Genomic DNA, 16,847 nt, shown 5'->3' on the forward strand with positions numbered 1-16,847 from the left:
CTTTCCAGAACTTCTCGGTTTTCCCTTCACTTCACTCCTCAGACAACTTTCAAAATGATAGCTGGACCTACAAACAGCTCTGAAAGTCTGCCCTTCCATGGTACCTCCTTTTCCACCAAACATCTTTGTATATGTAAGTTGTTTCTTGAGCAATAAAAGCAAAGTTTTTGAACAGTAACATTTTTATTTGTTTTTTACAAATTGAGATAGCAGGCACTACCAATACATACACAGACAGTTTAATCATTTGTAAGGCTCCAAATTTCACCACTGCTTCCTAGGAAAACTACATGTAACGTAAGAATGCAGCACCAATCACAGAGACATACATTACTGGTTCTCATTTTCAAAGTGTTGCCTCAAAGCCTCTCTAATTCGAATTGCCCCCCTCTGGGCCCCTGATAGCCTGGTATCTGGCTGCTCAAAATCAGCAGCCAAGCGGTCTGGCTCAACACTCTACCCTTGAGCAAACTTTTCACGTTTAGCTTCACAAAGTACAACATGCGGCTATGATCATAGGAATATTATCCTCATTGAGGTCTAACCTGCCATAAAGGCATCACCAGTGTGCCTTTAATCTGCCAAAGGCACATTCCATTGTCGTCCGGCACCCACTTAGCCTGTTGAACCATTCCTTACTGCTGTCCAGGTTTCCTGTGTAAGGTTTCATGAGCTATGGCTGTAAGGGGTACACCGGGTCTCCCAGGATCACTATAGGCATTTAACCACCCCCCCCCCCCCAGGGTAATCTTCTGGTCTGGAAAGAAAGTCCCCGCTTGTAGCTTTCTATACAGGCTGGTGTTCCTGAAAATGCGTGCATCATGCACCTTCTTGGACCATCCCGCCTTAATGTCAGTGAAACGCCCATGGTGAGCCACAAGCGCCTGCAACACCATGGAGAAGTACCCTTTCATCTTCCCTCCATTCCGTGTGTTCCCTTTTCTCTGCAATGGAGAAGTGCAGTACCTCCTGGAGTACTCCTATTGATGTACTCCATCGCAGGGTGGTCTGGTGCCAAAATTGGAATGTGTGCACTATCTATTGCCCCTCCACAGTTAGGGAAACCCATTTCTGCAAAGCTGTCCACTATTTCATGCACATTTCCCAGTCATGGTCCTTTGTAGCAGGACGCGATTAATTGCCCTGCACACTTGCATTAATGCAGTCCCAACAGTCAACTTATTGACTCTAAATTGATTTGCGACCGACCAGTAGCAGTCTGGAGTCGCCAGCTTCCATACAGTGATTGCCACACGCCTCTCTATCAACAGGACAGCTCTCATTCTGGTCTGGTGGCCTTGCGCTGCAGTGAGCTCTGCACACAGTTCCAGGAAGGTGGCTTTCGGCATCTGAAACTTCTGTAGCCACTGCTAGTCATCCCAGACCTGCAGGACGATACAATCCCACCATTCGGTGCTTGTTTCCCGAGCCAAAAAGCGACAGTCCACCATCTGCAGCTGCTCCGTGAATGCCAAAAGCCATCTAAAGTTGCTCCTATCCATATCATACAGCATGTCAAGCAACTGGCAGTCTTCTTCAGTTAGGAACTTTGTGATTAACTGCACTGCCATCTGCAATGTCTTAATGACAGTTATCAGAGCATAGGAGACCAATGCTCTGTAGTTTAGACAAGGCCTAAGGTTATCTATACACTACCATTTATGTCAGTACTACTAATGTCACTCAGGGGTGTGAAAAAGCCACCTCCCTGAGCGACATAAGTTACACAGACCCAAGCACTGGTATGGACAGCACTATAACGGCTGAAGAAGCTCTCCTGCCAACACAGCTTGAAGGGGCTGGAGTAATTAAGCCGACAGGAGAGCTTTCTCCCATTCGGTTAAAGCAGCTACATTAGAGAGTTTACAGTGGCGCAGCTGCACCAGTGCAGCTGCACCGCTGTAAGCTCACTAGTGTAGCCATAGCCTAAAAGTCACTGTTTTGTTTTTTGAGAGCTGCCCACATTCCAGGACACACATCACTTGCGTATCATTTCAGAAAAACAGATTCACGTAACAAAACCATACAGACACCCTTTTCAATACTATAGTTTCTAAGGGGAAAACTATAGAAATGGCAAAGCTGGCGACAACGCACAACATAAAGGTCGTTCAAAGGTGACAGCTACATTAGCTCTTCAGTGTTCCTGCACAGCACAGCTAAAATTGAAACCTTCTTAGGAAATCTAAATGTTAATTTAGCATACAGCACAGGATCTGGATCAGAAAATACATATTCACATGTAGGATCAGAACCTCGGCCGGTGTAAGTCAGTACAATTCCTTTTACGTCAGTGCTGTAATACTAGCTGATGATCTGCCCCCCCTCCCCACGTGCAATCACATTTTTCCATAAATATTAACAGAGAAAATAGTATTGAGTTAACAGATTATATATAGCTATAAAATGTGATACCTGTGGAGATTCTTTCCCCTTTATTAGATGCATGATATGTATGCATATTGTTCTGGAATTGCCACATTATATCCAAGAAGAGGGAGAGGATGCATGCAATGAAAGCAGCAAACTTAAGTATTAATAAAACTAATTCATCTGATCCCAATCTATGGGCTGGACAGTGTACATAGTTTATTTTTCAGTGTTTCTCATGCCATATACTTCGATTACAATTATTCCAACTCAGGACAACAAGCCATTTGATTTCATATCATCCATTTGAACAAAATTGTTGAAAATTCTAAATATTCAAAAGCTAGGAGGACTACAGCCTCCTCTCTACTTCTTCCTCACAAGAACCCAATTCCCTATTCAACATAACATATTAACAAAATTATGCATTTTTTCCTATGGCTATGAACTCCAGAAATGTTTTTCCATCCTTGATAGTTGCCTGCCCATTAAAATGCCAGTAGCTTTTATAAGTTTATGTATGATAACAGACCACCTTTATTAAAGTAATTCTCTTTCCCATTGTCCGTATTTTATGGCCCTTTTAGTAAATGCCTTTTTAAAGAAGTGTACCCACTATTTATTTTACACTGTACATTATATTCACCTATCAAAGCTATTTGACCAAGACATTAAATCAAGGTATTTTCTTTTTATCTTTCTGGACTGTCTAGGTAAAGAAGATGATCTGAGCATTTCTGAAATGAGTAAGAAAGAGCCCTAGGATTTTGAACAGTGCGAGAAATCACTTGCCAGAAATAGACTAAAAATGGAAATGGAATCCTCTATCTATCATGAGACGTTAAGGGCTTAGCTATAAAATTAACACTGCTGCTGAAAAACATGTCCTCTCAAGACAGATTCTTTCCAATCTTTAAAGCTCCAAGCGTATTCATGATGCCCTGGTCAAACACTTATGTTATATAATCTATTTAAACCCTTCTATTCCAGACTTCTTTTAACTTATCTTCCTAGTATGTACAGAAAAAAAGCTATTAAGAGTTACTGCGAAGCCTCTCCTGAATTGGGGAGCCAGGAAACAGGAAAAAAAAAACATGAATCAAAGTATTTAAAATGTGAAATATTTCCATATTTTAGGGACACCATCCTCTGATAAATAGAGACCCCCAAAACCTAACACAATAGTTAGGTATTGGGGTATCTATTAAAAAAAAAATTAAGGGGGGAAATAGCATTTTTAAACACCTAGCTCAATTTCCTGACTGAGATTGTCAGAGAAACTCCTTTGCAACCGTATGAGAGAGAAACAGCAGAGCAGTACCCCCGCACAATTTCTGTATACACACATATATACATGGAATGAGGATCTTGTATTCAAAACTCCTAAAAAACTTGTGTTCAAAACTAAGATTTTCAATGTTTCATCTCTTTCTTTTACTGCTTAAAATTTTTCAGCAAGTATATATGCACAATATAGAGGGGCTTTACATTGCATTAGGCTCATAATACACATGGTTCTGTATTATGAATTTTTTGTAGAATTATGAATAACTATAGAAAAACATTAAGGATAACATTTCCCAAAGCATGAATGACTTAAGAATCTAAGTCCCAAGGACTTTCAATAAGACTTTGAATCCTGAGTGCCTAAATAATTTTTGAAAATTTTACTCGAGGCCCCAATTAGATTAAAAGATTTTTGCAGTAATCTCACTGTTCAAATTATTACAAGAAAGGAAGTCATGGAGTTTTTGTTTATGAAAACTAACATGATCTCAATTGCCAGAATGCAGTGCCACTTCATGAATGAGTAGCACAGGGAGAATTATGTGAATGGGTGTGGTAACAAAATGCATATATGGGAGACCAAAAAACCCCCCAAAAACCCCACTTCTCAAAATATATTTATCCCTGACAGGGAAATAGAATGCATGTGTACATACATTTATTGAATAAAATACTTGAATTGTAAATTCAAATTGCAACAGAATCTCTCACTTAAAAATTAGTATTTTGGCCAAATTAAAAAAAACCAATGGTTTGTAACACTTATCAAGTGCACCTCTTTAAATACTTCTTTTTAAACACTAAATATTTAAATGCAATTCATGACAAAAGAATAATTGTACATGTGAGGGATTAAATGAACAAGTACAATTTTCTAAAGAAATTTTTGTAAACACTTGAATAAAAAAAATAAATAAATAAAGATATCCTGTAAATGTAAGGCTGGCTTTATGGAGAAATTCTTGAATATTTAATAAAAGACAAAATAATGAAAGCTTCTGTTAAATATGTCTTATGATATTTAGTAATCTATAGATCACAAAAAGAAGAACAGGAGTACTTGTGGCACCTTAGAGACTAACAAATTTATTAGAGCATAAGCTTTCGTGGACACAGCCCACTTCTTCGGATGCATATGCTCTAATAAATTTGTTAGTCTCTAAGGTGCCACAAGTACTCCTGTTCTTTTTGCGGATACAGACTAACACGGCTGCTACTCTGAAACCTGTCATATAGATCACAAGAGTTTTAAAAAGCTTGAATCACTTCAATAATGACTTAGCATTTAAAGATCAATTCATAAATGTCTTTTTCAACATTAACCTTTTACACTGCAGACAGTTTTAAAATTTTAACATTATACAGTATATTTGCCATTAAGAACCCTTCCCTATATTACTTCAAACTTGTAACAGGTCAGTTCTAACTTCTGAACACAAATTGTGATCCTTCATGATTTTAGCAGGAACACTTTTTATATATACACACATTCTGTTTGTGTCTGCCCTGGAAGGTCATTTGAGGGGATAGGCTTTGTGAGAGACTGTTTCCACTCTCCATCCCTTACCACTCCAGCAATTGGGGCAAGCTCTCTTTTTTAATCTTTGAAGATAATTTTGGTAAAAAACGAGTTATTCTCCAGAGTTTGAGAAAATGGTCTTAACTTCTAGTTAAAATCCTGTCTTAACCGAGAGGGATAGCTCTGATTGTAATGGTAATGATTTTGATTATTTAAGACAGATCTAGCACTACATTCATTAATTTGTTTTAATATGCAACAAGATTTACAAGTCTACAGCAAACTTAAATCTGTTAAGCTAATTTAAGGTACCTGTACTCAAATGATAGAAGCCAGCTGGATCATACAATCTTTCACTGTACCTGATCTGCTAGCTTCAGAACTACATTTACTGCTGTAACACAGAATTCCTTCTGAGTGCACAACACATGTATTAGACCCATACTCATTTTAAAACCCAAACCATGAGAAAGATATTTATAAATGACAAACCTGTCCATAACTAACTTGAAACAGAAACTTCACTCAGAAATTCTTTGAGATCTTAAATCTGAACAATAGCCTACTTTGCAGGAGCCTAACAAAGCATAAATGAAGTTACTTAGCCCCCTTGTGGCTTTACCTAGTATTATTTTTTAAAGTCATTAAAGTTTGTTGGTGCAATCCTCTAGCTAGGATATATAAGGAGCATATAAAGCATCAATTTACTGTACTTATGCAACAGTAAATTCTATAAAATCAAAGACCACTCCTACATTAAAAATACCATTAAAAACTCCAACTGGAGAACAAGTTGGGGAGGCAAAGAGATGGAGCCATTGTGACAACGAGGAGTCCAGTGGCGCCTTAAAGACTAACAGATTTATTTGGGCATAAGCTTTCGTGGGTAAAAAACCCACTTCTTAAGATGCAGTTAAGAAGTGGGGTTTTTACCCACAAAAGCTTATGCCCAAATAAATCTGTTAGTCTTTAAGGTGCCACCGGACTCCTTGTTGTTTTTGTGGATACAGACTAACACGGCTACCCCTCTGATACTTGGAGCCATTGTGCTAAAGCAAAACATTTAATGTTTTTTGTTAATTGAGTACTGCCACATATATTGCATTGGTACACAGGACTAATATGATTACAACCTTATCATGAGTTGTGATGCTTTCCTAAGAAATTCTACTTCTCTATAAACACACCATTACTCGCCCATCTATTCGTCTGACATTACAGCTGCTAGAGAAGTTACTTTAGAGGAGGCAATTTCAGATGGTCAGAACAGAAAAGTGTTTCAAAGACGACTAAATCTTTGAAGCCCAGGGAAAGGCCCTTGAGAGGAATACATGAACCTGAAATGCAGAAACAGAACCACTTTTTAGTTACCTGGAAATTAAGGAGAGGGGAGGCAGAATCTACAGTGATTCTTCTAACGAGGCATATGAAAACCCTTGGAGATGAACATTCAGGTTTTCTTAGGAAGATTAGCTGTAGGCCATTCTAGAATCCAAGTTGAAGAAATTTTAATAAGTCAGAGATTATTTTTGTTCCTTGATCAGTTATTATTATGCCTGGTAAGGAAAAAGCAACAGACTAATGAGGATACTTTTACTCAAAATTGAGAGTCCAGTCTTTTAAGAGCCTTATATCACAAAACAGGCTAAGAGAATTACTACTCCTGGGTTTAAAATGCAGTATTGACCCCAGATGTAGCATTTTACAAGACAGAGAGAGGAGCATGTGCGCCAACTCCACGTCTCAGGGGGTTTCTAAATAATGTATTCATTATTCTAGTGCTATCAATATGAAAGCAATCTGATGTCTTGTTTATTTTGGCACTTTCCAGAATAGGGGAATTGGGGGGGGAAAATCATGCCTCTCTTCCCATCCCCCGATTTAACTAGAAATTTCACTTTATGAAAAAGCCATTTTGGAGACAGAGCACTCATTTCAGCGTATCTGCTGGCGAGGGGGGACAATTTCCTTTCTATTTTTCTCTGCTGACAAATACGTTGTTCATTGGTCTTCCCCACTCGAAGGCTGTCTGGTTAGGTGAAATTCTTAGCCACCATAAATCAGTGTAGTTCTACTGACCTCGGTTGAAGTATGCCATTTTACACTAGTTGAAGATCCAGCCCTTTACTTTCTAGACTCCACTTTCCTGGGTGGATTTCCTCATTGCTTAGCCTGCCTGTTAACCTGGATGTCCTGGAACATGAAGGAATGGTGGACTGCAAGTAACTCTTGACTTAAAAAGAATTATTACTCTGAAAGGTTTTACTCTTGGACTGCTGACTGTGATATGATACTGAAGTTACATTATCTGTCCTGATTGGTATATGTTGCCGAGTACAGGATTTTTTCCATGAGGAGCAGTAAGTGATTGCTTCACTTCTGAAAGTTGCAGTATACTGCCATATAGTGACAGTTCCCTATAAGGCAATTCTCCCCGTGTAGAAGCTTCAGCAGTTTGACTCCTTTGCTTTCAGATGTACAGAGAATGTATTAGCACAGATAGCTCAAAGGCCTTTTAAGGATGTTCCTATCCATCTACTAAAGCAGGGGTGGGCAAACTACAGCCCGCAGGATTGCCACCCCCGTGGAAGTGACCGGCACCACATCCCTGCAGCCCCTGGGGGCGGGGGGAGGGGGCAGAGGGCTCCATGCGCTGCCCTCGCCTGCAAGCACTGCCCCCCGCAGCTCCCATTGGCCGAGAATGGGGAATCGCAGGCAATGCAACGCAGCTTCGGGGGAGGTACTCACAGGCGAGGGCAGTGCACGGAGCCCTCTGCTCCCTCCCCTCTCCCAGGGGCCGCAGGGACGTGGTGCCAGCGGCTTCTGGGAGTGGTGCAGGGCCAGGGCAGACAGGCAAGCAGGGAGCCTACCTTAGGCCTGGTCCACATTAACCCCCCATTTCGAACGAAGGTACGCAAATTCAGCTACGTTAATAACGTAGCTGAATTCGAAGTACCTTAGTTCGAACTTACCCCAGGTCCAGATGCAGCAGGCAGGCTCTCCCGTCAATGCCGCGTACTCCTCTCGCCGAGCTGGAGTACCGGCATCGACAGCGAGCACTTCCGGGATCGAACCCAGAAGATCGATTGCTTACCGCCGGACCCGGAGGTAAGTGTAGACCTACCCTTAGCTTTGCTGCGCACCGCTGCCACTCCGGAGCAGCTCCAGGTAAGCGGCGCTGGGCTGGAGCCCGCATCCCCAACCCCCTCCCACACCCCAACCCCCTGCCCTGAGACCCCTCCTGCACCCTGCACCCCAACCCTCTGACCTGAGACCCTGCCGCACCCCGCACCCCTCCTGCATCCCAACCCCCTGCCGCACTCCTCCCTGGACCCCTGCCCTGAGCCACCTCCTGCACTCTGCACCCAACCCCTTGCCCTGAGCCCCCTCGTACACCCTGCACCCCTCCTCCACCCCAACCCCTTGCCCTGAGGCCCTTCCTGCACAACGCACCCCAGCCCCCTCCCTACATTCATGGCCCTGCATACAATTTCCCCACCCAGATGTGGCCCTCGGGCCAAAAAGTTTAGTCACCTCTGTACTAGAGCAAGGACAACATTAGTTTTGCTAGGACAGATGGCCTGACATCTAGATTCCCTCCTGCAATTCTGACGGTTGATCATAAAAGTCACTGGAGTTCTGTATGAGGGCTTGGCTACACTGGCGCTTTACAGCGCTGCAACTTTCTCACTCAGGGGTGTGAAAAAACAAGCTGTGTGAGCGCAGCAAGTTACAGTGCTGTAAAGTGCCAGTGTAAACAGTGCCCCAGCGCTGGGAGCCGCACTCCCAGTGCTGTAAGCTAATCCCCTCGTGGAGGTGAAGTACCTGCAGCCCTGGGAGAGCTCTCTCCCTGCGCTGGCGCACGACCACACTCGCACTTCAAAGCGTTGCTGCGGGAGAGCTCCCGCGGCAGCGCTTTGACGTTTTGAGTGTAGCCACAGCCTGAGTTTGGCATAACCTAAGACAGGAGCGTGCAAACTTTTTGGCCTGAGGGCCGCATCAGGATTCAGAAATTGTATGGAGGGCCAGTTTGGGGAGGAACAGCCTCCCCTAATAGCCAGGCATGGCCCAGACCCTGCCCCCTATCCCCACCCTGCTTCTCACACCCTGATGCACCCTCTCCACCCCCTGGGGACTCTTGCCCCATCCAACCCCCCCTGCTCCCTGTCCCCTAATTGCCCCTGGAACCACTGCCCCCTGCTGCCCCATCCAACCCCCCCTCCTTCCTGACTGCCCCCCCGGGACCCCTGCACCCATTCAACCCCCTCGTTCCAGGCCCTCTGACCGCCCCGCCCTCTACCCACCACCCCAAACTCTCCTGCCCTCTATCCACCTGCTCCCTGCCCCCTTACCGCGCTGCCTGGAACACCAGTGGCTGGCAGCACTACAGCTGCACCACCCGGCTGGAGCCAGCCACGCCACTGCGCAGCACAGAGCACCGAGTCAGGCCGCAGGTCTGCAGCTGCATTGCCCAGCTGCCCAAAGCATTGCGCCGGTGGCGCAGCACGCTGAGGCTGTGGGGGAGGGGGAACAGCAGGGGAGGGGCCGGGGGCTAGCCTCCGAGACCAGGAGCTCAGGGACTGGGCAGGAGGGTCCCATGGGCTGTAGTTTGCCCACCTTTGACCTAAGACATTAAACTGCATATGACACCATGGTCTCCATCAGATATGCAGTTTATGGCCATTACTTTTGTAAAGGCTTGCATAGGGGTCAGTCTGATTACCTATTCTAATGTAAGAAAACTTCCTCTGGGCAAAGTATTTTTCCCCCCCTCCTGGGTTCATCAGTGACTTGGAAGAATTGTGTTTCTCACTTAGGACCTGATTCAAAGCCTAGTGAAATCATTCAAGCCTTCCCATTGACTCCAGTGGCATATGGGAATTCACATGGGGCCTAATCCAAAGAGACAGAATAAGGTTAAGGCCATGAATAGCATTTGCTAAGTTGGCCTCTGTACATTTACTGGGATCACAGCAAGTTATCAGGGATAACAGGCAGTGTATGTCAACCTAATGATGTCAGTGTACACACTACAGTCTTGCCCCCGCTGATGTAAGTACCCTACTATACGAACATAACTCCATCTCCACAAGAGGCTCAGGGCTTAGGTTGGTGTAGTAGGGCAATGCAGTGTCCATGTAGACACTCCATGCTGGAGCTGTGAAATTGAAAAGAAAGCTAGGCAATCACCCTGGGATGGGACGGATGCCTGAGTACAGCTGTCTGGACTCCAGGCAGGGAGTGGGAGGAGAGGGAGCCAGGCTCCATGGACAACTACGCAGAGGTAAGCGCCCAGGCACAATTGCCCCACACTGCCCCCAAAAATATTCCTGCTTCAGGCCTCCAATGGGATAGCACCAGCACCGATGGAGACTGGAAGTCCATTGAAGCCCTGCACATTTTTGAAATTCCTTTTCCTGATTGCCTGGCTTAGTGAGGACACCTAGCACCTCTCCATTCTTGAATGCAACTCCCCAGGTGATCATGCTGGTTATGCACTTCAGATGTGCGCCTGTCTAAAGTAGACAGGCGATATTGGATCTCATGGGCCTCAGGGAAAAGGCACAGGTCCAAACCATCCAAAGAAACGTTGACATCTAGAAGAAGATTGCTCAGGTAATGCAGGAGAAGGAGTACAACATAGACTAGCTGCAGTGCCACATGAAAGCTGAGGCAGGCATGCCAGAAGGCCAACAATTGACACTGTGCTAAGACACAGATCTGTCACTTTTACGAAGAGCTGCATGCTATATGTGGCAGAGACACCACCTGCACAGCACAGTGGATACCTCAGAGGAGACTGAGTCATAGGCCCCTGCTCTCAACAGTGAGGAGGTGGTGGATGAAGGAGGAGGAGGATGCGGGACAGGCAAATGGGGGGAATCCAGCTACACAGTGAACCAGGACCTGTTTTTGACTCCAACGCAGTCCAGCCAGTCGAGCATGGGTGAACCCAATGCAGGGGAAGACACCTCGGGTAAGTGTGCAGATAAACTTTCAATTACAGGAATGGCATCCCAAAAGTCGCAGAACACATCTTTTGACTTTTCCTTAATTTACCCATGCTAGAAAAGGTAGTGGTACAACCAAGAGAGGTAGAGTTATCTGCTTTTCATTCCCCTCTAGAGTTAGGCGGCAGGAAGGGTGTGGGGTGGGGAGAACAGCGTGAGTGGTAGTTTATGTATACAGGGATGTCCCTTGAATGCTCCTGAGAGACCTTGATGAAACTGCCATGGAAGTACTCTGCCATCCTCTGCCAAAGATTTCTATGGAGGGCTGCCTTATTTCTTCCTCCATGGTAGGACACTTTCCCACATCACTCAACGATAACTTCAGCAAGCACAATTGCAATACACGGGCTCAGCAGCACATGGGCCGGGGTAACATCAGGACGCCAGCAGCAGATGTGCTCTTTCTGCCATTGTTACCCTGAAGAGTGAGATATCAGCTAAAATCACCACCGCCTGTGGAAAATAATGCCAGTATTCAGTGCCAGTGCCCTCTTCTACTAGAATCAATTGCAACCAAGCAATTCCCCTCTTCCTTTCCCCAAGCCCCAGAGGGCCATATTCACCATGGCTGGTGCTGTGCACAAGCAATCCCAAGCAGGTGTGAGAAGAGTGAGAGGGTAGTGCTTAAAATGTTGGGGTAGCAAGGGGAGTGAGCTCAGCACTATGCTTTCTGTAGTAATTATGCTGACAATGGTACATCTATGTTTTATCTGGAGGCACTGCCATTGCAGCCTTCAGGGTCTCCCTCTCCACACCCACAGAATGCCTGAGCCAGATAAGGAGGAGAAAGAAGAGGACTTGGGATGATGATATGTTCAATGAGATCCTGCAAGCTAGTGCTGCATGGGACCATGAGCACGGGGCCTGGAGGATGGACATTGCAGACAACCTGGAGAAGGAGAGAGTGAAGAATATAAAGGCCCAAGACTCCCAGCAGGAATAGAAGAGGGAAATGCATCAGGACATAATGGGGCTACTTAGGCAGCAAAACACACATGCTGCCGACTCTGGTAGACCTGCAAGTTCAATAATCCCAGGCTCACCTCCCTCTGCAGCCCACTGAGAACTCCATATCGGGACCTCCCTACATCCCCCCACCCCCCCACCATTCCATATGGTATCAGGGGTCACTGCACTAGTCCTACCACTCCACCCTGGAGGACATTAAAAACCAATCAAAACTTCAAACATTGACCTGTGAAAGGCACAGCTGGTGTAAGGGTAGCTGAAATGGACCTGAATGTTCTTTCCCCCTTCATAAGCTCTTTTCTATTAATTTGTTAAGTTTTAAATGTATTTGTTTTAAAATTGTACTTTTTTGCACCGATTTTTTACAGAATAAATTTCCATTCTTTTGAACATAATTCATTTTTATTAGTTCACAACATATGCAGCTGAGTGCTCAGCAGTTCTGAAAGCAACCAATTACCTGTTACTGCACAGTGTCACACCCATAGGATCATTCACAAACGAAATTAATAGATGCATTGAAAGTGTTATATTCCTGCATATACAGTAATCACCACACAATTTCCATCAGGCCACAAAAGAGCAGGGCCAGGTAGAGCACTCTATTCAGGTTCACAGTTAAAATGATCTTTCAAAGCCTCCAAGCCATACAGTTCCATAATGAGCTCTTTTAATAGCCCTTGAATCTGACTACTCAAATTCAACAGACAGCCTCAACCTCTGCCCTCTATCCCAGCAAAGACTTTTCCCCCTTTGCTTCACAGATATTATGCAGGACACAGCAGGGAGCTGTAACCATTGGGTTATTTTTCTCACTAAGGTCCAATTTTGTGAGTAAACTATGCTAACATCCCTTCAAATGACCAAAAGCACATTCAACTGTCATTCTGCACCTGCTGAGCCAGTAGTTGATGTCATGGGCACACAGACTCAGTGCTCCAGAACAGCTCTGAATTAGTCTTAGGCAGGACCCTCTTCAGTGTGGCACTTCCTCAGGGTGCACACTCACTAGGGAAAACCTCCTCAGCTTTAGCACCACCAGGGACTGACCTCAGAGCTTTCAGCACCCCCGTTCCACACCATGAGCTCCCCACAGTAGGGTCACCTGAACGGGACACCTGGGGAAGCTTTATACACCCAGAGGGGCCATGCACCCCAACTTCGGCAATCAGTAGTAACTCTCAGACAGAATTGTAAAAGAAAAGGGTTTATTAGTTGTCTGGAACACAGTGTAAAAGTTCTTTGTTAGCACAGAAAGCAGGGAGTCCCAGCAAAGTCCATCTTGGTTGGGCCCCAAGCCTGGGTTGCCTCCCCAAAAGCCACAAATGGGAGACTGTCCTGTTTCCAGCAGCCACACTCAGTTACGCCCATTTGCCCCTCCTCTGTCTTTTCCCAGGAAAAACTGGTCACCTGGCCTCTACCCCTTTGTTCTTCAACTCATCGCAGCCGTCTGGCTTCTTGCAGAGGATGGGTCCCCCCAGCCATCAGTTTCTAAGTTAAAAAATCTCTAGCCATTGTCTGGGCCCAGGCAGCTAGACAATCACACCTGCTCCTCTAGGAGTCTCTGCAAAGATCAAACACCGTCCCACCACGTAGTTAATCGTGCAACATGTGGGGGAAACTGAGGCACAGAGTATTCGTTCAAAACCTTAAGAAAATGCCACACTTCATCACAACTGAATCATTCCTTGATGCTGTCAAGGTAGCTAGTGTACAGCTTCATGAGCAAGGAGTAGGCTGGATCACCCAAAATTACTATTAATCCACCAATTGAGAAAGAAAGTCCCTGCTTGCAGCTTTCTGAAAAGTCCTGTATTTATAAAGATGCGAGCATCATGCACTCCCATTCTGACCAGCCCACACTGAGGTCAGTGAAGCATCCCTGGTGATCTACCAATGCTTACATAACCATAGAAAAGTAGCCCTTTCTGTTGATGTACTCAATGGCAAGGTGGTCCAGTGCCAAAATAGGGATATGCGTGCCATCTTGCACTCCATCGCAGCTCAGGAACCCCACTGCTGCAAATCCATCCACTATGTCTAGTACATTGCTGAGAGGCACAGTCCTGTGTAACAGGAGGCAATTAATGACCCTGCATGCTTGCATCACAAAGGCCTCCCCGGTGGATTTCTGGACTACAAATTGAGTCCCAACTGGCTGGTAGCAATCTGGCATTGCAAGTTTCCACAATGTGATTACCATTCACTTCTCCGCTGTCAGTGCGGTTCTTTTTGGTGTCCATACACTGGAGGACATTTGAATGTCCATGCACTGGAGGTGAGCTTACTGCACAGATCCAGGAATGTGGCTTTGCATATCTGAAAGTTCTGCAGCCACTACTTCTCACCCCAAATCTGCATTACAATGCGATCCCACCAGTCGGTGCTTGTTTCTCAGGCTCAGAAGTGCCACGCCACCATATGCAGCTGTTCCATGAACACCACCTCCAACCTTGAATTGGTTCTTGCTACGTCCCACAGCAATTCATCCTCCAAGGAACAATCAAGTTCCCCGCTCATTTGGTTCTTTTTGAAGCTCGCCAAATATTCCAAGATTATGCACTCTGTGCTTGTAATGCTCCCAATAGTGCAGAGCTTTGCAAGCTCTATGAGGTCAGACAGCGAGGAGGGTCACACAGGTTTGTAGGATTTTGAAGGGGAAAAAAAAGCATGAAAATTATGGGATACAGATAACACCATGGGATGGAGACAGTTGCAAATAAGAAGTTGACCCCATGCTCCCAGACACCCCTGCTTGACTAGTTTTGGCCCCCTCACACAGTGCCAGAAGTTCTCAAAATACAGTGTGCTGAATGGTGGTGAGTTGCACAGTGGGATACCTACCTCTGGTGCATCACACACTGCACCGATACAAGCATTACTGGCATTACTGTGAGTACACACACCGCTGCCACAAGGAGTCAAGTATGCACACACACAAGCTATGTCTTAGCAGTAGCAGCTATATGCTGATGTAACTTGAGTCAATATAAGTTTGTAGGGTAGACATGGCCTAAAAGTGAGTGAAGTTCTTCATTTCTTTCTTCAGGGGCATTGTGTAACATTCATACCATTTTATAAGGCATTGTTTGGTTGACACGATACATTAAAATGTGTTTCTTAAATTTAATGCTCCCTCACAATCCGACATTTTGCTCTATAAAAATTGTACTTCAATAGGGAAAAAAAGTGTTCTCTTCATCCTCTCTATTATTGCATTAACTAAGACAGTAAATTCCAGATGTTTTTAATGGCTACTGGTCCCTGTATAGGCAAGATTTAAATATGAGAATGAAGACTAGGTTTCAATCTCATGTTCATCTACATAACACTTATAATACAGGCTGGCAACATGCCTACAGCGCTTAGTTTTCCTAAGTCTTGAAAAGAGTATTACACTAAGAAGTCTATTTTTCCTCTGATACATGCATAACTTATCAGTGGCAGTGACACACATTAACAGGATACTAGGCCCTCAGAGATGCATGAAAAGTTAAAACTTTATTTAACTACATAGTCTTTTAAAGTGAATACAACCTTAAACATAAACATTGAAATCAGCAGTTAATACTGTTGCCAGTTTTTAAAAATGTAGTCTCTCATCTTTAATGAACTGTAATTATCTGGGAGCTCAGAGACTTACTACTGGTCTACTGCCATGACAACCAGTAGCTGTACTTAAAAAAAAAAAAAAAAGACACTGTCATATTTGGCCCCTAAATCTGAATATTATAAAAACATGCTTTTGCAAAAGCTAAAAACCAGTACAAATATTTCCTCGAGTTTTAAATCCAGCAAAAACAGTTGATTTAAAAACTAAACAATCCCTTGCAGTGTTTGAAAGGTAGACATTGCAAGTAATAAGATTGTAAAAGTGAAATGAAACAACTGATTTCCATCTTTTTCTACGCTTTTAATAATCCAAGCATTACTAGTAACATAGGCAAAGAGATCGGTTTACAACAGAAGGCCCTGATCCTGCAAACATGTACTCACTCGCTTAAGTTTACTCGTGTGAGTAGTCCCATCAACTTCAAAGAGACTACTCAAACAAGTGAAGTAAAGCCTGTAAGGCTCAGTCTATGCTAGAAACTTATGGTGGTAGAACTGCGTCGCTCAGGGGGATAGAAAATCCACGTTCCCAAGCAACAGAGTTATACCGACCTAACTCCTAGTGTAGACAGTGCTATGTTGACTGGAGCACTTCTCCCATGGACAAAGCTACCACTTCTTGGGGAGGTGGAGTATCTAGACCAACAGGAGGAGCCCTCCCACCTGTGCAGGTCTCGCCTTCACTGCTACAGCAGCACCACTGCAGAATTTTAAGTGTAAACAACCCCTGAGTATTTGCAGGGTCTGATCTTAGTATATTAAGATGTCAATAAAAAGAAGAATAGGAGTACTTGTGGCACCTTAGAGACTAACAAAAAACCTGTAAGATGTCAATGTCTGCTTGTAATTATTTCTTTAGAACTAAATCCTCAGGTTAGGGACCCTCGTCTCAAACCTGAAGACACCTAAGCACACGCTATCTTCACTCATAGAAGTAGCTATTTAAAAAAAAATCAAAATCATTATCTTCATACATTTGTTCAAATTTCAGAATTATTCCTCTTAAGGTCGCATAGGTTAAAATATAACCTATCACTGGTCACAACCAACAACTGCCATTTGTTTAATGCAAGTGAGTT

General features: G+C 44.3%; 1 protein-coding gene across 2 annotated transcripts in view; it reads right to left on the reverse strand.

The window, feature by feature from the left end:
* Positions 1 to 16,847, reverse strand: part of RCAN1 (regulator of calcineurin 1) — a 77,017-nt gene that overhangs the window by 59,282 nt on the left and 888 nt on the right. Inside the window, exon 2 of one of the 2 annotated variants that reach the window (XM_054048707.1) lies at positions 6,548 to 6,661. The exons of the other annotated variant lie outside the window; for it this stretch is intronic. Within the exon in view, the coding sequence (XP_053904682.1) occupies positions 6,548 to 6,661 (114 nt within the window). The remainder of the gene's footprint in view (positions 1 to 6,547; positions 6,662 to 16,847) is intronic. 2 annotated transcript variants of the gene reach the window in all.

This window comes from Malaclemys terrapin, chromosome 1 (assembly GCF_027887155.1).
Source record: "Malaclemys terrapin pileata isolate rMalTer1 chromosome 1, rMalTer1.hap1, whole genome shotgun sequence".
NCBI classification, from domain to species: domain Eukaryota; kingdom Metazoa; phylum Chordata; order Testudines; family Emydidae; genus Malaclemys; species Malaclemys terrapin.